Here is a 27,070-nt window from a genome sequence, read left to right as displayed (position 1 = left end):
GGAGGTAGTAAAAACTCAAGTCCAGGGTCACGAGTATGAGGTTGTGGTATGGTTGTTCCTGTAAGAGATGAAATGAACTTGGGATGAGCCGATTTCTTTCTAGTAAATTTAGGATTTGAAGCTTATGAGGTCTTAAAACAAAATCAATACTAGAGGATATAGTACTTTGAACTATAAATGAAAATGTGTGTCACACTTCTGGTATCACAAACGGAACCCAATAGCCAGGTAGTTCTGTAGTAAACAGGATTTATTTTGAGATATATATATATATATATATATATATATATATATATATATATATATATATATATATATATCTATATCTCAAGTATCCAACAAGTGAAGTCCAAAGTCTCAAGACAGATGAAGGTCTGGTAGAAATATAAAGCAATTGTATTCCAAATCACAAGAGGGTTCTGTGGAAGCATCTAGTTCAGATACAAACACAACACTCAAGCAAAGGCTTCAAAACAGGAAGTGCCTTTTCTAGGCCCAAACAGGAAATGAGATCCAGGATGGACTCTTCATGAGACAGCCCCAGCCATCTTGGATAAGGGCTATTGTAAGGGCAAGTTCATAACAATGTGTTTTGGAATAGACATAGGAGTCATAGGAAAAAGGCACATGGTTGGCTAGATATAGGTGCAGGTATGAATTGCATTCAGTCCAAGCTGTTACCACCACGTTCCTTAGCCCTAAGTTTCACTTTTTTAACTATCTTCCTCTTCTTCTAGCTGCCCCCAGGCCTTCATCTGTCAGTTCTCTGAGTGGAATCGTAGCCGGGATGTCTGGCAGCTGTACCTCCGTGAATACCGTTTGTTCGGACAGCGACCGTCCAGTCAGTCTCAGCTCCTCCACCTCCTCGGCCTCTCTGCAAGACAGTCACAGTTCCTTTGGAAGCAGTGGGACCCTTGGATCCTCCCAATACTGCAACCCTTCCTATCCTCTGCAAAATGGCAGTGACATTAGTCTTGACCTCATGCCCGTGGCTCAACTGGAGAGGGAACACAAGGGGCTTTCTAATGATAGAGCATTTCTGGGCTGTACATGGTCTCCCATTTTGCGCAAAGCCAAGGACCCAAAGATAAAGCTTTCCCACGTGGACCGAGTCGTTCTAGAAATCCTGGAAACTGAGCAGGCTTACGTCAGAGATCTGAAGAGCATTGTAGAGGTGAGAGAATTGAGTCGTATTATAACTGTGTGTTGTACTTCTGTGTGCTTAGATGGCTTCCATGGCTCTTCTGGTTGCAATGCAAATGGTGGACATCTAAGCTACACCCTACTGTAGTATAAAGTCAAGATCACTGTTCACTCAAGATTGGATATCACATAAAGCCCCAGTTTGGCAATTTCGCTTTATAGTTCATATGTGAGAATTCCAAGTTTGGAATTTTGTGGTCCCTTCTAACTTATTATGGAATGTCAATATATACAATTAATTATTGAAGATAACTGCAATAATCACTTAGGAGGACAATTCTAAGTACTAATAACAAGAGTTGTAATTGCAGACATAGGTCTTAGTGGTTTGTTTATATTTTGTATAGTTTTTTGTTGTATAGTCATCTCTAAGGTTAGGAAAAGATCAAATGAAATTTATCACATATTATCAGTCATTAATTTACTTTCCTGCACTGGAAAGAAAATATTTTTTTTAGGATTGTCCCGTCTAATCAGGACGGTTGGGATGAAGGCATTTATGGGCGTGCACTTTCCAAGTAATGCCACCCATGCATTCATGTTAATGAAGTCAATAGCACATGTCTCCAGTTAGCATTTGCTCCAAAGTTCAATGAGCTAAGAGTAAGAATACAGGGACATTCTAATAAATCAACTCGGATATATGCTGCCTGATTTACACCATGCTGGTAATGGAAATAATCTGTGTCTCATGTGGACAGTGTATAGCCGGAGTTACTTCCACTTTTCCTCTAGGAAGAAGACATTAAAAGATGGATGAGAGTCCAGCTGTCCATGCCATAGAGTTGTATTATTAGCTCAGAGGCAGCTGTGGCTTCATTTTAGTCATAGCTAACATTTCTGTGCAAGAGAACGGCTCTGTGTTTTCATACTCAGGGGCGGGAATTCTGGGATCTCCTGCACCCAACTATCTGCTACCGTGTCATTAAAGGAAGGAATTCTTACCCGGGCACCATCAGCAGATGCCAAAGTCTATCTCACAATGAATACCCTGGAATTAAGGTGCAAATAATCTTCATCTAACTAAAAACTCCCGCATGGGTTTGGTCTGATGAATTTGACCAATGAGTTATAGTTATTGTCCAAGTTATAGATAAATCGATGACTTGTACAGTTATAAAAACTGAAATGGAGATATATACAGAAATAGTAATTTCTAGGAGTAACAGATTCTTGCCTTAACCCAGGCTTTCTCAACAGTTTTGTTTTAACATGTACCTCTGTGTGATGGCAAACGTCCCCTCTAAAGTGCATTTATTTATACCACAGTCGCAGAGCTTTCTCTCCTCCCCTCCGCCCACTACAGCTTGATGGCGCAATAGCTGCCTAAATGTTGGTCCTCCCCTCCAGGAGTGGGGTCAAACAGGCAAGTGTGAAGGCATGACATCGCAATTCGCATCATCGCGGCTGCGCCCTCTTTACAGGAGCAGAGGCAGGGTCCGGGAGGGTGGTCTACTCTCCGGCGAGTCCGGGAAGATTCCTAGAAATTTGTGAGTCTCCTAAACGTTCCGTGAGAGTAATCAAGTATGGAATTATGTCGCTAAACTTCATGAAGATTCTTTCCAGACTCTCTCAGGATTCCGAGAGAAGTTGGCAAATATTGGTTATATTTGGTGCCCTAACGTGGGCAAATTTATTCAAAGTACCCCTTTTATGTGTGTAGATGTTTACCAAGACACCTCTTATGCATTTAGGAATTTAAAAAATACCCCTTCTGATTAGTGGTGCTTGTTTTACTCTTTATTAATACATTTAATGTTACACTTGACAGACTGAACTACCCCTTGAATTTATCTGAGTTACCCCTTGGGGTACATGTACCGCAGGCCAAGAACCTTAATCTACATGAAAACTTGGAGGTGATATGGTCCACATGGATGAATAGTACTTTTTCATCCATTTAATGTTGCAATCTATTTGCTAATGTTTGTTCTAAACTGTTATTTTATGTTGTCTTTTGTATTTGATTTCCATTCTGATATCCTTCCCCCCACTCCCTGAAATTCATCCTCCTCTTGGACATTCTGGAAGAGTAGTATGACCCAGAGTTTCGTGTTTATTTATTTTCACATAGTTTTGGACCAATAAATCATACTTGCCAACTTTTCCTCATTGGCTTCAGGAAGATCCGGGGGAGGTGGGCGTGCGGGGGCGGAGCTTGATGAATCACATCATTTTGGCCCCGCCCCCTAAACGGTGGTCACAATTTTGGCCAATTACAGCAGTCTAAGATGACACAATTTTTGCGTCATTAAGCCCCGCCCCCCACCACCACTTATGTATTGCGGGGCTAGAGCCGGGAGGTTTCCCTGCTGTCCTGGGAGTCCGGGAGATCTCCCAGAAATGCGGGAGTCTCCCGGACATTCCAGTAGAGTAGGCAACTATGTGTTAAAGAAAAGCAGCTAATGAATCTCTAGAGACTGAAGTGTCGTTTACATTCCTGTCTCTATTACTGAAGTCATGTTATCTTTGATTAAATCTTGGTCTCCATGAAAATGGCCACCTCCATAGGCATCAATACATGGACAAAGGACACAATTTCTGAACTGTGTCATCATGCCACAGATGGCGAAGCCAACCACGTCTTGTACTGGCTCAGTATCAGGGAGAATGCCAGACTCTTCAGGGAGTGAGGGAGATCACCCCTATTTCAGGGAGTCTCCCTGATATTCAGGGAGAGTTGACAAGTATGCAATAAATTGCAATTATTTTGCTAATTCCTATAAAGATCTGCAGAGCATTGCTCTGTACAAGCCACTTCCTGACAGATGCATAAAATATAGATATATTTTACTGAGCCTATTGTACTTAGCAGCCAGGAACAGTCACATAAATAGGTTTACTTAAAATTCTCACTTGCTGGACACCCGCACCCTATGCCAATGATACAATTATTACAGGAACTGCGTTCCTACTTGGTCACCCTAACTTTATCCATGGTAGGTGCCTAAACCAGACAAAACATGCCATTAGAAGTTACAGTGTCCTGTCTGTAGGAGTCTTTAAACAAATGAATGAAGTCAGAGCTGTTTGGTTTATGGTCCCACATCTGCCTTGTGATGGATGTCCTGCTTGTGATGTTATTTATACAGAATAAACTGGTGGCCGATGATATTCCTGGAATTCCACGGATTGCTGAGACCCAGCGTCTCTCTGACACATTCCCACTGGGCAGAGGTCATTGTGTGAGGGAGAGCAGACCGCACTCTAACGTAACATGGAGCGTTTCTTCACCCTGTCCCCTGCTCTGTGCTGTGTGCAAAAGACGCATTATGTATCCCGCCGGGTAATGCTTCTTCAGTCCCTTGTCCTCTCACATCACCCTTATGTATGGGGTCAGCCACATGCGCAAGTAAAACAAATTCTAAAAAAAAAAAACAACCCCCAAAAAATATTTTTTGGGCGCTTCCATTAGGAAATAATCCAGTTAGTGAAGACAGATGCACAGGAAATATCTGTATACTGTCAATATTTTTATACTGTGTTTATCTTTTTTTTGTTTTGTTTTAGTCTCCATTTTCACACATTACGTGTGAACAAGGACTGTAGAATAACATTCTCACTGTTATTTTACAGTCCTTGCTCAGCAGATGAAAATAAATAGTAATTATTTGCAAATCATCCTGTTATCAATAGGGGGATATTCATTTAAATTAGATTAAGGGAGTTTATATTTCAACATTGGAGTACGAGTGAAAGGGCTAAGGGGCGTCTTTATTGAGCAATGTGCACTATTTTTAAATCCCAGATTGCCTAGTGCTGAAATACTTTATTTTTTTTTACAAGGACGCAGTTTGAAAAACAGTTGTGAGAATGTGTGGCCAACATTGAGTCTAATTAAAACCATCTTTAAGTGTAACATAATATTGTCTTGGTACATGCTTTCTTTTTACAATAGCGTTAGTTCTAAACATTCCGTTAATGACACCTAATAGAACAAGGGGTATATTTACTAAACTGCGGGTTTGAAAAAGTGGAGATGTTGCCTATAGCAACCAATCAGATTCTAGCTGTCATTTTGCAGACTGCACTAAATAAATGAAATTTAGAATCTGATTGGTTGCTATAGGCAACATCTCCACTTTTCCAAACCCGCAGTTTAGTAAATCTAGCCCCAAGACTTGATGGGTCCACAGCCCTTGTAATTCACACAACTCTGCTCTCTCATCTTCTTCCCTCTCTCTCTCTGTCTCTTTGCTTCTTCCTGTCTCCCTGTGTTCTTCTCTACCTCCTTCTCCTCTCTTTCCTCCACCCTTTGCCTGCAGTTATCTAGTTCAGTCTCTTTATTGCCGAAGAGGCCTCCTAGGACATTCCAGAACAGAGTTCCTGACCTCTCATCCGGTTTGTGAGAAATGCCCTATTTGTAAACAGAGTTTCCGCTATAAATCCATGGGGGTCTAGCTCCTCAATTGCACAGAAGGGAGAGCAACCAGCTCATCAAATGCCTCAATGGGAGATGTTTGTAAATGCTGCAAAAGTAAACAAATTTTATGAGCTATTGTGGACTTTCCCCAAATGCTTATAGATTCCAGAATGTTTCATATTATCTGCCTTGTGTAATGCCCCAGATCCCACAGACAACACAAGTAGGAGCACAGCAGTTTAATTTCTGTAGAATAATGTTTATACAGATTAAGGGACTCATACTGAAATATTAGTATTATATTAAGGTCATTTACTATGCAGCAAAGTGGTACCCAAAATGTTATAACTGGAACAAGCCTGAGAAAGTATAGATGCTGATATTTGTCCTGTGAGCATGTTATGACCGTGTGTGGTGTATCTCATATTTTATTGTGTTCCCCACAAACACATACTAAGGTTCATTTACTAAGATTGCACTATAGCATAGCAACCAATCAGACTCTTACACATACTTGCCAACTTTTCCTCGTTGGCTTCAGGGAGATTCTGGGGAGGGGGGGTGGGCGTGTGGGGTGGGGCTTGACTAATTGCATAATTTTGGCCCTGCCCCCTAAACAATTGTCACACTTTTAGCGAATTACAGCAAGGGGCGGGGCTAAGATGGCGAGATATTTGCAACATTAAGACTCGCCCCCACCTCTTATCTATTGCGGGGGCGAGATCCGGGAGGTTGCTCCTCCCAGAAATGCGGGAGTCTCCCAGAAATTCCGGGAGAGTAGGCAACTATGAGTTAAAGAAAAGCAGCTAATGAATCTCTAGAGGCTGAAGTGTCTTTTACATTTCTGTCTCCATTACTGAAGTCATGTTGTCTTACCTGTCAGTCTTTGATTAAATCTTGGTCTCCATGAAAATGGCCACCTCCATAGGCATCAATACATGGACATAGGACACAATTTCTGAACTGTGTCATCATGCCACAGATGGCGAAGCCAACCACGTCTTGTACTGGCTCAGCATCAGGGAGAATGACAGACTCTTCAGGGAGTGAGGGAGATCACCCCTATTTCAGGGAGTCTCCCTGACATTCAGGGAGAGTTGGCAAGTATGCTCTTACATCAAATGTGTCATGTGCATTAGACAGATAAAAAAATGAATGCTGATTGGTTGCTGTGGTTCAGTATAGATTTCCACATCAATGTAATGTTAGGACGTAAGCTTACATATAGGATTTTAAGCCAACCCAACATGTGGCTAGGTTCTCAGATGAACCCTGCCCCGACCCCTTGACCAGGGTCACTAAATTCATTGCTATGTCAAGCACATACTTTCCAACTCCCAAATTTCAGGAGAAGAAGAGGCCTCACTTCCAGATCCCTCCCACTTCCCTGTTGAAGCGGGCAGAGGCGGGGCTTGATGACGCAATCGCTTCACCACACCTCATCCCGCAGTTGCAACCTGACCTCTGAAATGTTGTGAAGTATCCCCAACCATGACACACAGGCGGTATAAGTCCTGTATTTTAAATAAATACGAAATCCCTGGTTTATCACTTTATTATATGCCTAAATCCTTAGGGATCTTATTCTTTCCTCTTTTCATCCTTCTTTCCTCTCCAGCAATCCATTTGATTAAAAAATTCATTTCTAGAGAGCACAGGACTTGTTTTGGACCTCCAGATGGAGGTTTAGAATTAAGAGCAAAGCAAAAAAAAAAAGGAGCAAATTTGTTCCCGGACAAACCATGTTCCAATGCAAAGAGTGCAAACACATTTATTGTTTGATTTTTTTCCATGCATGGAATATACTGGCTGTTTTTTCATGTAGAACACAAATACTGGACAGCTTCATTTTTACTCTGAAGTTTAGAGTTGAGCTAGGACTCCTCAACTCTAAATCTGTCCTCATTTTAAACCTTCTAATCTGATAATATTACAAGTAGTGAGGGGGCTCTGTGCAAAATCACACTACACAGCCATATAGAGGGTCTGCCGAAGAAACATGTATGGTTTACATGAGGAATGATGTCATGTAGACAATCGCTCAGCTTATCGCTGGCAGCTCGTGTTTGTCTGATGAGCATTAATTCAGCATTAGCTGTCTGCACAGGCAACCTGGATGTACAGATACAATGTTTGCAATCTAATATGGATCAGCAGATAAGAGCGTGAATCACCACCAATACTGTACTCTACATGGAGAACTCTACGCGTCATCAGATCCCTGCTTAGAATCAATAGATCCTGGTAAACCTGTGATTAATGGAGTCTGTGTATTAGTACAGTCAGCTGTGGCCCAGACTGCTTTTTTTTTCAGACTGTAGAGGGGGAAAAGTCATCTGTGTCTCATTGAACAGATCGGTGCTTTCCGCTGAGGGCACTGGAGTAAAGGTGAACAGCATAGAGAGGTCGCTGCAGCTAGAGGTTATTTTTACTTTATAGATCCATATGTCAGTTTCACAGCTGAAGTAGGTCTTAAATTCTGTACACAGCAGGTATATGATCTGGTATCTGGAATGGGTGTGACCTGGGGTTTTATGAATAAGGGGGATTTCCATGATTTAAAACACCATGAATAACATACAGCAAACCCTTCCTTGTTACGTTGTATGACTGTGCTCCTCACAGCAGGAGGGTGTACTCAGTGATTATGTTGATGTGCATGGCAATTACCCTGCTCTGTACCTTGTGTAGCAGCACTCCTCATAGTGGGCCTGATTCATTAAGGCTCTTAACTTAAGAAACTTCTTATTTCAGTCTCCTGGACAAAATCATGTTACAATGCAAGGGGTGCAAATTAGTTTTCTATTTTGCACATAAGTTAAATACTGTCTGTTTTCATGTAGCACACAAATATCAACTTCAAATTTCAGTGTACAAATAAGCTACCAAGTATGTGTGTGCTACATGAAAAAACAGTCAGTATTTAACTTATGTGCAAAATAGAAAACTAATTTGCACCCCTTGCATTGTAACATGGTTTTGTCCAGGAGAACTACTTACTCAATTTTTTTACTTAATTTTCCTTAATGAATCAGGCCCAGTGACTCTAGAAAAAAAGTGACAAGATCCTCTCTCTCACATGCCCTCTTAGATCTGCCGCTGACCTCCACCTCATCTCCTCACTGCTAACCACCTCTCACTTCCGCCTCCAAGACTTCTTCTGCGCTGTTCCCCTCTCATGGAACTCCCTACCCAATCTGACCAAACTCTCCCCCAACCTTCAAGTGCTCACCTCTTCACTATAACCTATCCCACTCCTACCTGATACTCCTCCATCTGCATGTTTTACCAGCTACCATCCCATCTCTCTAGCTCCTATTGTCTCAGCTTTGACTTTCTCCCTGTAGATTGTAAGCTCTCAGGACCTTCTCTACCTTCTGTCTCATGTTCACACCTTTTCCGTTAACCTTGTATGCCCTTGTTTTTTGTACATGATTTGTTGTACTGACTGTACGATTCTACAGACTTTTACGGCGCCTTATTAATGATCGATGATATTATGTAGAAGTGCTCTTCACAGTGACTATAGGAGGAGACACTCATTGATCATGTCAGTGGGTATGACATTCTGCTCCCAATTGTGTGTGTATATGTAGCTAATGCTATCTTCTCTTTCTCTTCAAACAGGATTATTTAGGCTGCATCATAGACTGTGGTCAGCTTCCCCTCAAACCCGAGCAAGTCAGCACTTTATTCTGCAACATAGAAGATATTTATGAGTTTAACAGGTGAGAGGAGCATATATCTGTGGTGAATCGCGTAATTAGGCCCCTGCCTCTAAACTGTCATCAATTTATAGTCTATTACAGCAGGGGGCGAGGTCATTATGACCCGCGAATCTCGTCATAAGCCCTGCCCCCCCCAATCACTTAACTAATTTAGTGGGCAGGAACCTGGAGGTTGCCCTGCTCTCGAGAATCTCCCGGACATTCCGGGAGAGTAAGTAACTATGACTTGCCTACTCTACCAGAACGTCTGTGAGACTCCAGAATGCTGGGGTGTTCTATCTGACTACTGGGAGAGAAGATCACTCTCCCAGATCCCGCTTCTCCTCCTTGTGAGGAGGGAGTGATGGCGGCATAGCGACACGATTGGTGTTTCAGGATAAAAAAACCCATATAAAATGCAGCTAGGTTTGAATTAAGAACACCCAGGAAACCTAGTAGTTCCGATTGCATATAGAAACAGCAATGATACCCAGGAGAGATATAACAGGACAATACTATAGAACCTTATCATATTAATCACCTTTTTTTTTACAGCGAACTGCTTGAAGAGTTGGAGAATTGTACCTCTGCTCACATGATTGCCGAATGTTTTGTCATGAGGGTAAGACTCCCCCTGCTGGCCAAATACACAGTGATACCATTTGGATTAAACTTTTAGTTAAGCAAGTGCACAACATCAAATCTTATTAAACTGGGGAGGGTGGATGTTGTAAGACTGATAAAGAAATTGTAGGGATATAAAAACCAAATGAGTACTATAAACATCACAATATTAAAACACAAGTCAAACAATGCAAGCCATGTACAGTTTATTTACTCTAGTTGAGCAGATGTACAAGTAGAGCCTACTGTGATGGGCTTTTTTATGTTTGTTGAAAAAAGAAAAAAGAAAATTGCAATAAAATAAATTTCTGATTAAAAAAAAGTAGAGGTTTTTTTTTATATTTGTTTATTTTAGCAGTTCAGCAAAAACAGCTTAAGTAGAGATTTTTTTTATTGAATATATCATTCTATATAGCTGCTAGCTGTCATCCCGGATACTGGATTCCCTGTCAGATTAATCTTACTCTGCACTGGTCAAGCTCTTATGCCCTCGGAATCTTAACTCTTTATTCACTAGGTTCCGTAGACTCCCTCTCGGAATGCAGACTCACTTTATATTCTACTATCAGCTCACTACAGTCAAATGAAGTCTATGCACTATCTCAACATCTGAGAACAATCACAGTCATGTCTAAAGCTGGGTACACACTATTAAAAATGACTTGAGATGCGATTTCTGTAATGATTTTAACAACGACTGAAATTCCAGATGAGTATGCAGATTCATGTGTACACACCTAAACAGTTTACCTTCAGAACTCTGCAGATATCTGCCTGGTCGTGACTCGTGAGTGCGTACACACTTCCACATTTGCCCGGCACTGTTCCATTATTGATCGTGACTTTTAGGAAGTTTATAAAACGATACGATATGCTTTGGTACGATAAGACATGATCGTGTGAGTACATACTCTTGCAATATCTGACCAAATGGTCGTTTATACTGTAATCTGCATGAAAATTACATAGGTGTGTATCCATCTTAAGTGGAGTGGACATACTTTTACTGGACATTTAAATGCTCCGATCTCACCACTGCACCATCTGTCCCGCTCCGGATCTGGTACCTTCTAACCCACGGGAAGTCACAGGCAGAAATGCATTAAAGAGCATTATATACTGTATTACTGGAAAGTGTGAAATGTCATTCTCCACATTAACTGCTTTATAAACACAGCTTAAGCAGCACTGCAGCTGGGGTTCACTGAACCTATGAGGATATTACTGTATTACCAACAGTACAGTATGAATGCTGGACAAAACATAGGCTGAATGTCCTATTCTATTGCGTCCTTGAGGGCTCACTACTTGCACTGGCGGTTAAGCTACTTTCACCAAGCGTTGAACGAAGCTCAGACCGAATGAACCACCCACCCATATGTAGGAGTCCCTTAGATGTATTTTAGTCTAATAGACAATCATTCTCCACCTCTATGTTGTGAATCTCCAGCACAAAGATATGGGCTTAGGGCCATTTAATAAACAAGCAAAATGGGCATTTTCCCATGGTCATCAATTAATGTTTAATGAATTCTAGAGGGGTGAAGGGTCGAAAACAGCTTCTGGCTCAGATCCCGCAGTCTCTTAGGAAAATAAGCAACCCTTGGCTTAAAGAGATGATTTTATCCATCAAGTAAAATTACTGCTGTCCTCATCCTAATCTTATTGCCAGTTCTAGTTTTAACTTTAGAAATAAATCCAGGCCAAAATTTAAGCCCATTTTACCCTTTTCCTAACCTGAGACCCAAGATTATCTCACGCTCAGTTCCTAGAACTAAACGTAGCCCAAGCTCGGAATCTGTAATTATGTATAAAACAAAACAAAATAAAAACTAATATATGCATTTTTGTGTCTTAATGCTTGATAATGACTGTGTCGTTCCTCTGCAGAGTGAAGAGTTTGACATCTATACATTGTACTGTATGAATTATCCCAGGTAACTACCTCTCGCTGTCTGCAATAATACAGTTTCTGCAGCAATGGTGGAAGATTGGCGGAAATATAACTAATGACCATTAAATATCAACACTGTGCATAATCAACAGACCCTAACAGCTGAAAGATCTCTATATAGCAGGTTGCTAAAAGAACTTGGAAAAAACAGCAATAAAGGTCATTTGCAGGAATGGAAATCATTCGGACTCACAGAGCTTTAGTATTTGCCCAAGTGCACCCATTTATCCTTTATAACATGTTTATAGGTGACTACCTGCATTCTGGTTTTGGTAACACCCAGAAAATTTACTTTTAATGCATTACATTGGTGCGTTCACAAAATTATAGGAGCAAATGGCATAAGCACTGTTGGAGGTGCACATTTTGCAAATTTGTAGGTTACCTTTAAGGGCTGCCAAGAGTAATCTAGGACCCCAGTGTGTCTTGCGGCCCTTCTAGGACCCGCCCCAGGTGTTATGATCCAGCCAGTCAAGGATGGGAGTTAATATCCTGTGCTGGGCCCGGAGGCTAGGTGGTGAATTGAGAAATCGGACACCTTTATCTGGCCCCCATCTGCTTCAACCGCGAAAATCCACTGCCGGGCCACCAAGGGGAGGTGCGAGTTGGGTAATTTGTACCCCGCATCTCGGCAATCCTGCTGACGGCCAGCGGCAGGCTAGGCTGGGTGGCAGGGGGGCATATGCCCGCCAGGCTGGTCCCATGGTGTGCTACCTTAGGCTGGGTCACTGGGCCACCTGCATTTTTTTCCCTTTAAAATAGGCTGCTGAATCGAATCATGCCCCCTGGGCCAAAATTTGCCAGCCCTCCACTGCTGACGGCGTAGCATAGAAACATACACAGTATATTTAGAGGTGAGGTTAAAGCAAATGTAATTTTTTTAATGGATATTGAAATTATCCACTTATACAACTTCTAATATGAGAGTGTTCCCTTTACTTTTTAAACTTATTACTTGAAGGTAACTAGTTTTCTAGCTACTTCTAAGATAGAGGATATTATCCTGTTACCATGTGGACCGTTTGTTTAGTATATCTCTGTAGTTCCTTTCTCTAGAGTAGGTTTCTTTCCTGGGAGTATATTTACTAAACCGCAGGTTTGTATAAGTGGAGATGTTGCCTGTAGCAACCAATCAGATTCTAGCTATCATTTATTTAGTACATTCTACAATATGACAGCTAGAATCTGATTGGTTGCTATAGGCAACATCTCCACTCTTTCAAACCTGCAGTTTAGTAAATATACCCCCCTGGAATCCGTGAGTACGCCAAACAGTGTAAAATTGAAAACACTTACTTATAATAATAAATCTGTAGAATAATATACACTATTGTATTCTTCTCATATATATTCATTAAATCATTGCAGGCAGCGTTTGTAGTTCTTGACTGCAAACAGCAGATGAAAACATTTTCCATAGCGTCTTATACACTGGGCTAAACAGATGCCGGCAGATGGCTACAGGAAAATCACTGGTGTGACATCTTCCAATAACATTTAATGGATATCTATGGGAATATACTGCAGTGACTTTCAGCTGAGATTTTTATTGACATAATCGCTGCGGAAAAAATATGACCAGTTTGTGACTGCCCTTAGGCTCCTATGGTGAACAATACATACAACGCCCTGTCCATTTTTGAAGTCTTTGTTTTATTCCTTTGTTATTTCCCCAGCTCGGTGTCTGTGCTCCGGGAATGCATGAAGAATGAGGAACTTGTACAGTTCTTTAGAGAGCGACAAGCAGTGTTATCGCATTCCTTGCCACTGGAGACATATCTCTTGAAGCCCGTCCAGCGTATTATGAAGTACCACCTCCTCCTGCAGGTGAGTCACAGTCTGTGTGATGACCCTCCCGTTACCTTCCTTATGGGACCTCTATAGTCCCATAACACGACTTAATCAGTCTCTAACGCTCTTGTTGAACATCGCATGCTGTTTCCTCTCTCTGTGCTCATGTCTGCGTCTGGTTGTCTAACAGGAGCTGGCTAAGCACTTTGATAAGAATGTTCCAGGCTATGAAGTGGTGGAAGAAGCGATTATCACTATGACCGCTGTGGCCTGGTACATCAACGATATGAAGAGAAAGCAGGAACACGCCGTCAGACTTCAGGTAACGAGAGCCTTAGGGATGGAGCGGCTGGAAAGATATGAAGTGAACTTCAGGAACCGGCATTTACCTCTACATTACTGATAGATGCCAATTAACAGCACCAAAGCATGACACTATTGTCATTGTTCTCTCCAGGAAATCCAGAGCAAGCTGCTGAATTGGCAGGGTCCGGACTTGAGTGGATTTGGGGAGCTCATCTTGGAAGGGACGTTTCGTGTGCAACGTGTCAAGAAGGAACGGGCGTTCTTCTTGTTTAGCAAAATGCTACTCATCACGAAAAAGAGAATGGATCTGTTCATATACAAAATGCATATCTTTGTGAGTCACGCTGTCCTGCAGAGCTTGCACTCTTGTCCATCTATGCTTACAATCCCTCTGTCAATGCACTTGTACTGCTCTGTAATATGCACTTACACAATATTACATTTTGTGAAATCATATCACTGCACTTACATTTCTCTTAATCATATCACTGCACTTACATTTCTCTTAATCATATCACTGCACTTACATTTCTCTTAATCATATCACTGCACTTACACTTCTCTGAAATCAAATCACTGCACTTACACTTGTCTGAAATCAAATCACTGCACTTACACTTGTCTGAAATCAAATCACTGCACTTACACTTGTCTGAAATCAAATCACTGCACTTACACTTGTCTGAAATCAAATCACTGCACTTACACTTGTCTGAAATCAAATCACTGCACTTACACTTGTCTGAAATCAAATCACTGCACTTACACTTCTCTGAAATCAAATCACTGCACTTACACTTGTCTGAAATCAAATCACTGCACTTACACTTCTCTGAAATCAAATCACTGCACTTACACTTGTCTGAAATCAAATCATTGCAACTACACTTCTCTGAAATCAAATCATTGCAACTACACTTCTCTGAAATCAAATCACTGCACTTACACTTCTGTGAAATCATCTACATGAAGAGAACTGCACTTAAATTCCTCTGAAATATCACTCAATTCACATTCTTCTGTAACTGCACTTACACTAATTACAATGGTTTTCGACTTTAACCTGGTTTCTCCTCCAGTGCTGTAATCTGGCCCTGACAGAGCATCTAAAGAACAGTTTAAGTTTTCGGGTATCAGACTTGACCATCCCTAAACACCAGCAAGTTATCCAGGTAAGACTGTAAGTGGGGATTGGTCAGGACTGTTTTAATAAATGGGCAATAGGATATGTGGACCAAACTTATTCTTGCTACTAATGAAGCTTAAAAAAGAGAGATATCTTAGACCCCAAGTATGCCAGGTAGGCAGGAGACTTCTGATTTAAAGAGAGAGTATCCCCATTCAATCAAGGTGTCATACAAAATGCTGAACCGAGGTGACCCTAATCTTGTCAAACACTGCAGAACTTACTCTTTGAAAGTTTTTATCTAATTAGTGAAACATCACTCTGGGCTCGATCTACAGTTGGACACAAATCCATTTGTGACATGTAAAAATACGCTTTTGTCAACTGTGCATGCATAGAAAAATGCCTCTGTAGGGCAGCACGGTGGCTTAATGGTTAGCACTTCTGTCTTACAGCACTGGGGTCATGAGTTCAATTCCCGACCATGGCCTTATCTGTGTAGAGTTTGTATGTTCTCCCTGTGATTCCATGGGTTTCCTCCCACACTCCAAAAAAAAAAACATACTAGTAGATTAATTGGCTGCTATTAAATTGACATTAGTCTCATTCGGTCTGTGTGTGTGTATGTTAGAGAATTTAGACTGTAAGCTCCAATTGGGCCTAGTTCTCTGTACAGCTCTGTGGAATTAGTGGCGCTATATAAATAGCTGATGATGATGTGTATTTTGATTTTAACCAATCAGTATCTGACCAGATGTTGTTTGAGCAGATTGGAAAAACTGGTTTTCCAGTGATCACATCGGCTTGTAGCTGTGTGAATGCCCAACAGTATCTATAGGGCCTTTGCAATAAGGTAATTTTAGCAGTAGTTGGAATTTACCCCTTGTGTTCTGTTAGAGATCTCTAAGGTGATCATTTCAAGGTGCAAACTATCATATGTATTATTTATGTGGAACTTGTTAATCGACTGGTTTATAAAGATAATGTTCCGGGACTATTAACTAAAATGGTGCAATATGAGCGCCCCCTGTTGGTGTGACATTAGATTGAGTTCTCTTCTCTCTCTTAGGCCAGGAATCAGGAGGAGAAGCGCCTTTGGATCTATTATATAAAGCGACTTATAGTTGAAAACCACCCAGCGTCCATCCCTCAGAAGGTAATCATATGTACAGTACATTCAAAGATTACCAATGTTTTTAAGATTTTAAGATTACTGGAAACTACTGAGGAGTTCTTTGGCTATAGAAAGCGTATGGGGCCGTGGATGCTAACTGCAAATAAATTTACGGACAGAGAAAAGTAACGATCATTTTTTTTCCCTGTCTGTACTAAAGGAAACATCTGTGGTAAATATATTGACAATATCAACTATACATAATGTACCCAACCAGTGTCTTGGGTCTGGGTATAATTCTTAACCCTTCTTTTTCAATTTCTGTGCACCTTTGTATATTGCAGAACTAATGTGTCAGTAAATGTTTTTGTTTATTATGACAAAATAAAGTAAACCCCAAATTTAAATTCTAGTATTGCAGGTCTACTATATTAAAATTACAAGCACTAAATCTGGTGTCTTGCTTGTTTCATCCTATCCACATGGTCCCTGAAACTGCCAATTGCCCCACGGTGCAATTCAGTACATCAATAACTCATACTTGCCAACTCTCCCGGAATGTCCAGGAGACTCCCGAAATTTGAGCAGGCAAATCTCCCGCATATGAGAACATGCTCCTCAAAATGACACGATTCGCGGTGAATCGTGTAATTTTGGCCCCACGGGAAAAAATGTCATTTTGCCGCGGGGGGCGGAGCCAAAATGATGCAAATTACCGTGCCCCTCCCCTCCCACCATGCCCCCCTGCCTGGGATCTCCCGGAATTAGCTTGCCAAAGGTAGGCAAGTATGCAATAACTCATTGCTCATGATACAAACACTTGTTGACTACACCCATCTCAAGTGTAAGTATCATTCACATGCAGTAGGAAGTATACAGGGGAGGGATGTTAACAACAGCTGTGCATGTTTGTATCAGGCAAGCATAGGACGTATATGGGAGATCTATGGAGAATTCAGGGACCGTGCGGTTTTGTCAGACTGTGCATCACAGGTAAGTAGGACACCAGATTTATGGATAGATGTATTATTCCTTCTAAAAAGGAAAAGTGGAGGTGTTGCCCATAGCAACCAATCATATTCAAGCTATCATTTTCTAGGCTGTACTAGATAAATGGTAGCTAGAATCTGATTGGTTACTCTGGGCAACACCTCCAGTTCCTTACTTTTTAGAAGGTTTGATAAACCTACCCCTTAGTTTTAACAAAATAAACTTTAGATAATACTATATCAGGGCCGTTTCCCCTAACTGGGCACAAAGAGCATTTGCTCTTGGCCTAACAAGGGGGCCCACCAAAAAGTTACTAGTAAAGACTTAAATACAAATTAAAATAGCTTCTATCTCTGGTATACTTGGAAGACAGGAGACCCCTTAATTTAATCCCGTTCTCTTTCATGGGAGTTGCTTGGGTCAAGTAATCTTAATATTTCCTGTATGGAATAATAAACAGTATGATCAACCTTAACCTAACGCTGTTAGTTACAGCCTCTACATAGTCCTAACATTAGCCCCAGGACTGTATCCGACACCAAGGAGTAATGCAGTTTGTAAACTGTGTGATTTACTAGGCCAAACCACACATCACAGTGCATAAATCAACATGGACACCAGAGCATTCTTGCACTTGTAGTGCAACAGGAGCTTGTACTACAAGTGTTGCTTCCGTAAGAAATAAAAAAGTATTGCCTCGATAGTAATGAAATACACAATGAATAACTGATGATAGTGCTTGCATTACATTTGGAAAATATTACCCTTGGAACCCAACGTTCAGAGATAGAAGGAGAGGAGCAATTCTACTCAGCATTGCTTTACTACATGTGGTATTTTTGTTTGAAGTTTTTTTTTACATTTGGCAAAGTGCGTCTAGAAAGATACTGCTGGGTCAGTGCAAGGGCAAGATGCATCCTTATAAAAATATAGGACGAGACCTAATTTCCACTAGCTCTGAGCTGGTGCAAAAGTCAAGTCCTTTTGTGGAGTGAAAACGTTGTGCTCCCCTCAGCACAGCATGGGACACCCTTTAAACTGCACACCCTCATCCCTTTATCTAATTTGGCTTATCTCATTTTGCAAAATCAAATCTCATTTTTTTTCTCTGCTCTCTGGAAAACTGGACGCACTTGAGTTCCTCCTCCGTACTTTGAAAGGAACGTCCTCACTCTGCCCAAGTCCCCCCTTCAGCCTGAGCAAACTTCTACTCATCCAAAAATACCAACATCTTGCTCTGCACACCCATGCACTATGGTGGTAATGTAGATACACCTGCTCAGATTGCACAGGGTACCACTAAAGTGGATTCTGCATCGCACGTCAGACAATTTGCACTTTGTAAATGGCCTCTTATGATAAAGTCTGAATCTTGCCACCTATACATCTGATTTTGCTGTCTCACAAACCATTTATTGTTATCATCTTCTTTTTTAGGCTAAGCAAGTACTGCTTGAAAACACATTCCAAAGTAAGTTGTATTGAGGGTTTAATGATTAGAGAGAATTTTATAGCAGGCAGACCATAGATTATGTGTCTCTGGTGGTCTCCTTTCCATATTGTGTGATTCTGGGAATGAGATTATGGAAATCTCTAGGTACCCTGGTCGAGAGTCTGTGAATCTGTAGGTTACGTGGTTAAGAGTGTGCGAATCTGTAGGTTCCCTGGTGAGGAGTATTCAAATATGTAGGTTTCCTGGTGAAGAGTGTCCAAATCTGTAGATTCCCTGGTGAAGAGTGTACAAATCTATTGGTTCCCTGGTCAAGAGTGTGCAAATCTGTAGGTTCCCTGGTCAAGAGTTTGAGATGTTGTAGGTTCCCTGGTCAAGGGTGTCCAAATCTGTAGATTTCCTGGTGAAGAGTTTGAGATGTTGTAGGTTTTCTGGTCAAGAGTGTGCGAACCTGTAGGTTACCTGGTCAAGAGTGTTCGAATCAGAGATCCCCCGCCCAGAGTGTGTGAGTGGAGGTCTTCAGTCCAGAGTGTGTGACTGTGGACTGTTGACTGTGAACCTGAAGGTTCTCCATACAAGTGTGTGATCCTGAAGGCTCTCTGTACATAGTGTGTGCTTTTTAAAGTCCCCCTTCCAGAGTCTGTGACTCTGGAGCCCCTACCCCATCCACATTATGGGACTCTGGAGGCTCCCAATCCAAAAGGGGTAACACAGATGTTCCCACTGCAGAGTGTGTGACACTGGAGATCCCCAGGCCAAAGTTTGTGACATTTGAGATTTGAGTACAGAATGTTTGACTGTGGAGTTTCTCAGTACAGAGAGTTTGACTCTGCAGTTCTCTCTTATAGAGAGTCTTGGAGATCTCCTGTTTAGTGTACGTGACTCTGGAGGTCTCCCCACCAGAGTCTGAGAATCTAGAGAACCCCCTCGCCCCTTCCCCCCAATGTGTGACATGGCAGATCCCCAGTCCATAGTGTGTGAACCTCATCCAGTAGCAATAAATATCAGTAATGGGGAAACGTTGTCCCACAATGAGTCTATGAACCATAAACACTTCCAATGTTTAGTATAGAGTGCACCTTTTAAGTCATACAAGGGCATACAGATAATCCAGGCCCTTCGGTAAGTCTTCCTAAAGATTCTATTGGTTTCATGTACTCAATTTACCAGCTGCGGTTTCTTTCTACTGGTGTAGCTTAAAGATTAGATGAGTGGAAGATTAGGGATCTTTCATAATTTAGCATAAATACTAATGTCACATATATTTTCATTGTCACAGATTCTATGGATGTGCCGGTTACTTCTGACAACCCAAAATCTCCCTGGATGGAGGATTTCTGGACATTTCCCCGTAACCGGAGACAATCTGGTGAGAATCACCTTGTCAAAGCGCCAAATACCTTGAAGTTGCTATAATACTCCATCCGCTGATAACAATTGTAATGTCAAATACCTGGGATTTGCTATATTCCCCTAGTCCCTGTTAGCCATATGCTGGGAAACAGCAATGTAAATATTACAGGGGATAAATGCATGGACCCCACTGTATTGGGAAAAGCAAACCAGGAACAGGATGTTAAAAGATGGGGCGTAAAGAAAAGATTGGCTCGAAGAGCATAAGAGATAATTAGGGCAAAGGGAGGAATGAATGGGGTAAAATGGGAGGAACAGTCTCCATATCTCCTAGCTTCCTTCTGTTGTGTCACGTGACATTATTGTCTGATCATATATATTGAAATGTTTCTATCAGAGCCTCCTCAGTACATGTGCAGCCCGGGAAAGACCAAGAAATCCTTTACTCTCCAGAGTCTAGGCAGCAGCTCTCAGCCACGCCGAGGACGCAGACTATCCGGTAAGTGGACTCTAAAAACCCCGAACATCATTCTTATATTTAACAAAAAAGCTTTGCTGTGTTTATCTCAGTTAAAGGTCAAACTATTTAGGACTGTTTCATACAGAGTGATATAACTGTTAATGGATTTTGGACATACCATCAATGAAAATTGTTTAGACCACAAATTCTAACGCTTAGTCCTCATGTATTCCCCTTCTTCTTCCAGAGCCAGTCAAAGAAATTCAAGCAGCGTTTGAAAACAGTGGTAAGTAACTTAATAGCAATATTCTGCTCTACAGGTACTCTCGCAACAAACACATACCCATCCTTCCGGGGGTTAAGTATGTTTGGTTTTGCTAACCATTTTGTTCTTGTTGACCGTGTGACATATGAACAGTGTTTCATAGATATGTGAGACCACAAACCTCTTGCATCACTATGATGGGAACCTCAGTTCTCTTCCCACATCTAGCTCTAACACTGTGGCTTCTTACTTGCCTCCACCCCCCATCCTCACATCAAGACACTGCCCCCGTCACATGTAGCCTTGTCCTTATTAACATAACCACATAAGTGTAACTCCCACAAGATGTGCAACTTCAACTCCGGTTACTGTGAGCATTCCGATGATCTGATTGCCTGGTTTGAGAACATTCCGATGATCTGATTGTCTGGCTGAGAACATTCAGATGATCTGATTGGCTGATAAACTGTGTGCAAATGGATAACCAGAAAATAAAGATTGAATTCTATAGGGTGCTTAGATCTTAGTCAAACACACCTTAAAAGGAAGTAGTGCTGTACCTAGCATATGACACAATACGAGGGCAGCTGTAAATACTTCCATTTAGATTGGTTATATATTCTATATTTAAAAAAAAATGGCTGCATGATTAAGGGTCACAAGGTCCTGATCTTCATGCCCTTACTATACTCAGCCTACGTTTGTACGGCCCTTCTCTTCCCCGTTCCGCCATTCCAGGCATAAGTATTCATAAGGGTGATATGCGCCAAAGTTTACATGCAGATATGTGTGTGTTGATTTTTTGGGTGTGCAAGTGCAGTACTGAAATGCGTATCCTTTGTGTCCTCAATATGTCTACAGAAAGTCTTACAGGGACTTTTCAAAAACTTAAATTCTTGATACTTTCCTATATATTTCATAGCATTTGAGGAACATGAAGGAAAAAAGTCACCAAAGAAGGAAATTAAGTTTTAATTTGAACATAATAATTTATAGCATATAATTTTATTTTTACTGATTTACATTACTATTTGGAAATAACGAATAACCAGCACATCCTAACTTCATGTTTTTATCTCTGTGTTCTAGGTTTGGTGCAGATGAAGGTTGGTATACGTTTAATTCAACTTATTTCAAATAATCCTATTTCATATATAACACTGTAAGATGACGGTACACTGGGTGCCAAGCAAGTACTGTCCCGACTGTGTCATTACTTTTATAAGTGAAGTGCTACAGAACAGCTTTAAATGCCGTTGCCCATAGACACTGCTCTGATATGACAGAACTAATTACAACATTCACAAATATAATTTTATAACACTTTTTCCTAAAAGGAAGACTAGATTTGCTATTGTTCACGCAAGAAAAAATTTATACTGAAAAACACAAATGTGGTCAATTTGGTGAATTCTTTGTTAGGATTTTCCATTTCTAAAATTAAATGTACATTTACAGATTTGTTAGCCCACAGTTATTATTATCCTTTACATAGCGCCATCCAGTGGTGGAAGTGAACATTTAGAAGTGGTGGTAAGGACATTTAGAAGTGAATGGAATGGGAACGTAAGTGAATGGAATTTGATAGTTTTACAACAATGGCAGTAAGAGAAGCGGGGGTATGGTGTACCACTGTATACACCCGCACTTCGAGTACTGGCGCCAACATATTATACAGTATTAATAATAAAATCTATGGATGGCCAAACTGAACGAGATCTGGCCGTTTCACGATGTAGCCCAATGGTTGGATATCTTCTGGCCTCCTCGAGACCTGTTAGTGCAGTTTACAGATGATCACAAACATACACGGGCTGATAAAGATCATTTTCAAACCTCATTTATGCCCCAGAATGTTCTAATAGGTTTTCATGGAATTACTGACGGGCATCAGATTGAAGAAACAATGATGGTGCCAATTTAAGCAGTTACTTTTTAATTTACCAATGTTGCTTTTGTCACTAGCACGCGGGCAGCGAGGGAGAGCTCTTTCCATCCTCCAGCTCTCTCCAGTCGTCGGACAGCATATGCACGCTGGAGTCATGTATATTAGAGGATACAGGCGAGGCTTGTGAGGAGAGTATAGAGGACTCTTCCTTCTGTTTACCAGAAGACGTCCTGTCTGGCAGCCTATCCATCACTGATGAGATACTGGAACTACTCAACCAGAGAGGACTTCGGGCTGAGTCGATGAATGGAGAGTCTAAGTCTTCAGAACCAGAACAAACAAAGGCTGATAATAAGGATCAGGTAAACCAATGCAATCTGTGCCACTGATTATATATCAAATATACACCCAGCACCACTGCCCTCTATTTATATATTAACCCAGTGGATTCCAAACTTTTTCAGTTCAAGGCACCCTTAGGGTTTACATAATTTTTTCAAGGCACCCCTAAGCCAAAATAATTACCAAGTAGTCCCCCACCTTGCTTACCACTGGCCCTGGCCGAGGCACCCCTGTGAGATCACTGAGGCACCCCAGGGAGCCTAGACACACAGTTTGGGAACCACTGTTAATTAATCAGTATCGGTGTTCTCTACATGCAGCACAAACCCATTAGAGAGCGTACATAAATTTATCAATGAATAACCCGAATATTAATGTGCTCAGACTACAAAAGCCATTGCATGCTTCCTTTAAATTGCACACCAATAAATCAGTTATATGGTTGTATTGCCACTTACCCTGGTAAATTATATGTTCACCCACTTAGTAAATGTTTAGCAACCAAACCTGCTCACTCATCCAGCAGATCTGCTGGGGTCCTGTGACAGGGACGCCTTCAATTCAGGAGTACTGAATATATCAGAAAATATATACTGAAAATATCCAATGCCAGCTCTGCACTTAAAGATTACCAGTGGCAAAACCCAAGACTTATTGGAAAAACTATGTGACACTGAAGACTTAAGCCAATACTAGTGTTCTCATTTTACCTTTTACATCATCCATGTTATCATTGCTGTCTGTAGACACCTCACACATAGTATCAGAGCTATATTTGTACTCTACACCTAGTATCAGTGCTCTGTATTAACATCCCAACCACAGTACACTGCACTCTACACCTAATAGCACTGCTAGAGCTTTTTTTACATCATGCATTGCATTCCTTATTTCAACTTATCACAGCTCTATTGTCTACATGTAAACCACAATGTCATATTTCACTTTGTGCTAGGCGTCTATGAGCTGCAAAGTGAGACGGTCGGGATCCTCTGAATACCTTGATGAAACAGAGAGGACGAGTTCCATCTCTCTTGAAGAAGCTCCCGATGTATTCTCCAGTGCTGACTTACCATCCTCCGACTCCGTGGATGAGCTGATAAATCTAGAGCCAGGCCCAGATGACCCAGAGGTTCCATTCCACATTGGATCTTCAGATGAAAACTTGCAGAATAAAGATGGAGATGTCTCTGTAGAAGAGAATAGTCTGTTGGAAGAGACTGGGCAAGAAGAAGCTGAACCCGTTGTCTGCAGAACAGATGTTTCTAAACAAGAGGAGCTTCAACAGACAACATCCCCTGGTGACGGAGAAGATATATCATCCAAGCTCAAAGAGAAGGTTGAAGGACAGGAAGAGAATGAAAGGCATGACACAAACAGATGTGAGCCCGCTCCAGAAAAGAAAGAAAGAAGCACAAAGCCTAAGAGAGATTCCACTTTGACCCCAGATGACCGGCTGTTGATTGAGAGAATCAAAAATTACTATGATAATGCAGATGCCGGAGCGTCGTACCTCAGTAAAGAGGATAGTATTTCCTACATTCCAACTGGCGTGGTTAAAGACTCTATCTTGAGATTCAATTACATCCTGCAGCAGGAGGTGAAGAAGGATAGAGAAAAGGGCATGTGCAGGACAAACGGGTGTGGTTCAGAGGAGAGGCAAATTAATTGTCACAGGAAACCCCCATCCCATGCAACTGAAGAAATCGCAGTCATGTTAGAAAAGAAAAAAGTTAGCTTGGAGCAAGAGCCAGAGTACAAGTCTTGTGCTGAGATACGAAAAGCCTGGAAAGAAAAAGAGAAGCCAAACACTGCAGAAATTGTAAGAGTGCTGAAAAGAAGCAAGTCACGGAGTAAAGAGTTGGAGGAGCAGGGTGGAGAACTATTTATCGTTGAGGAATCTGATTTAGAAGTCGTAGGTCATTTGCCGAAAGAAAGTTCTCTAAAGAGGGAAGTAGGAAAAGAACATCAAAAACACACTACGGAAGAGAATGCCATCAAACAAGACTGTCACCTGAAAACAGAACTTACATGCTTGACCAGCGACACTAATAAAGCGGCATTCTGCTCTCCGGGTATGGGCCTCTACGAGGCGGATGACATTTGTCTGATTGAAAACTCAGAGAAAATTATTAACAAAGTACAGCTGCTCGCCAAGATGTACAGTGAAAAGATTGGCAGGATGAAAACACAGAAGAAAAATGGAGAGAACAGCAGATCAGTGGTTCGGAACAGAGCAACAGTGAAAACGCTCCCTCATGTCCTTGAGGAGACTACTGGAGACAGACATACGACAGGTGAGAATAGGCGAAGACAGGGATTATACTAAGTCTGTTATAGAGAAATCATATGTAACGCTGACTAAACTCATTGAACCAAGTCACGTGTTTGGAGTAAAAGCAAAAAAACAAAACGAAGAGGGTTCTGCTCATGAGAGCTTATAATCTATAAGGAGAGAAAGAGAGTAAAGGAGACCTAAGGTGTGGTCTGTGTGAAGACCAAATAAGTTGAACATATTTGATCAACAAAGTCTCCACTGAAGGTGGAATTATCCGTTAACATGGAGTAAGAATAGTCAATGAAAATGATAATCATGTGTAGGAAGATATCATAATTGAAAGATGCTTTTTAGGTGAAAAAATGGCAAGATGTGGTCAGTGATGGGACATGAACTTTGAAATAGATGTCCGAGTCAACGATTACCCATAGACAGGGAGTAATGCTCAGAGACAACAAGAGCATCAGATAGAGGAAATGGCATAAATGGTTGTAGGACACCCAATCTGCAGTGAATAAATAAATCAGTGACATGAGACAGGGTTAAGGTTATGAGCCTCATAGCAGATATATTTTAGTATCACCAGTGCAGATAAGGTACTGAAAGTCTTATGGGTGAATCAGTTGACCAAGGTGGATGTATAGAGCAAAAAAATAGGGGGGGACTGGGTAACAGCCTTGAGGTACTTCAAAAAAATTGCAAGAGAGTAAAGGAGGATACACAATTGTGGAGTACACAAAATGTGTTGGTTTGACGAAACCCAGGAAAGGAATAAATCACAGAGGCCTAAAGAATGTGGAAGAAGAGTTTATTGTCAACTATATTAAAATCCATTGAAAGGTCTATTATTAAGGACAACGGACCTTTGGATTACATGTTTAGTAAAGGTGCCACTAGCCATGCAGACTTAGTTGTCCAATTTGTACCAAACTGCCCAACAAAGTGTGACTCTGTCTTACTGAAGCAAAATATAGTTGAACCAAATGATTGGATTGCAACACGTGTGGCCAGTTTAAGATCAGTTTCATTGGACTGTTGTTGGCAGTAAACAAAATTTAGAGGCGCAAGTAGGTGATCGTGAGAGAGCAAGTGGGTGAGTTGGTATTGTACTAGTCTGTCCAGTAGTTTAAAGCTAAAGGGGAGTAGTGGGATTGGACATAAATTACTAAAACAAGTGGGGTCAAGTGAGATTTTCCATAATCTTGGGGTGATTAGCATATGCTTTAACATGGAAGAAAATCTGCCAATGGAAATACAGAGATATAATATATGTTTTAAAGCATTTAGTAGTAAGGCTACGTAAACAATAGCCCGATGATTGCACGAAAAACCTCCAATCAGCCAACATCTGACTGTTAGGTCAGATATCGTGAGTGTGTGTAGTGACACAATGATCTAAAGTCGTCTCAAATTGCCGATCATCTTTCATTTGGTTGGTCGTACTGTTTAATATTTTCAGACCAACCACCGACCTATCATGTAGTGTATATGCAGTCATGCACATGATCTCCATAGAGTTTACAGAGTCGTGTTCTTTTCAGCAGATGCTAGCGATGAATGTCCCGGTGAATAAATGTAGAGTGTGACTTAACATCGTTCCATCGTTTATAGAGAGTACACACTAATGTAATATCGGACCTAACAGTCGTTTATCATGTGATTGGTTCGATAATCAAGTGAAAAACCTGTAGTGTGTACCCAGCTGTAAAGGTAGAGTAGAGACACTGCAGTTTACATTAAAGGTAAACAGATTTACTTGACTATATATTGGGTTGAGTAGCACTTGTGAAGTGCACACTTATTGCCAAGAATGTCTGGGATACAAAGTAAATTATGCCAAAGCTGCTGAAGAGCAC

At 41.2% G+C, this 27,070-nt stretch overlaps 1 protein-coding gene across 2 annotated transcripts in view; it reads left to right on the top strand.

Annotated features, from left to right (window-relative positions):
• The window catches only part of PLEKHG2 (pleckstrin homology and RhoGEF domain containing G2), a 78,323-nt gene that overhangs the window by 43,202 nt on the left and 8,051 nt on the right, over window positions 1-27,070 (top strand). For both annotated transcript variants that reach the window (XM_075186783.1, XM_075186784.1), the window contains 16 exons: window positions 738-1,174; window positions 9,194-9,294; window positions 9,829-9,895; window positions 11,788-11,834; window positions 13,528-13,678; window positions 13,833-13,964; window positions 14,100-14,282; window positions 15,028-15,120; window positions 16,144-16,230; window positions 18,616-18,649; window positions 19,908-19,997; window positions 20,379-20,480; window positions 20,689-20,727; window positions 21,796-21,812; window positions 22,672-22,956; window positions 23,892-25,233. In XM_075186783.1, the coding sequence (XP_075042884.1) occupies window positions 738-1,174; window positions 9,194-9,294; window positions 9,829-9,895; window positions 11,788-11,834; window positions 13,528-13,678; window positions 13,833-13,964; window positions 14,100-14,282; window positions 15,028-15,120; window positions 16,144-16,230; window positions 18,616-18,649; window positions 19,908-19,997; window positions 20,379-20,480; window positions 20,689-20,727; window positions 21,796-21,812; window positions 22,672-22,956; window positions 23,892-25,233 (3,207 nt within the window). The remainder of the gene's footprint in view (window positions 1-737; window positions 1,175-9,193; window positions 9,295-9,828; window positions 9,896-11,787; window positions 11,835-13,527; window positions 13,679-13,832; window positions 13,965-14,099; window positions 14,283-15,027; window positions 15,121-16,143; window positions 16,231-18,615; window positions 18,650-19,907; window positions 19,998-20,378; window positions 20,481-20,688; window positions 20,728-21,795; window positions 21,813-22,671; window positions 22,957-23,891; window positions 25,234-27,070) is intronic.

Source organism: Mixophyes fleayi, chromosome 9 (genome assembly GCF_038048845.1).
Source record: "Mixophyes fleayi isolate aMixFle1 chromosome 9, aMixFle1.hap1, whole genome shotgun sequence".
Classification (NCBI taxonomy): Eukaryota; Metazoa; Chordata; class Amphibia; order Anura; family Limnodynastidae; genus Mixophyes; species Mixophyes fleayi.
The sequence above is the reverse complement of the archived record's forward strand: the minus strand, read 5'-3'. Positions and strand labels throughout refer to the sequence as shown.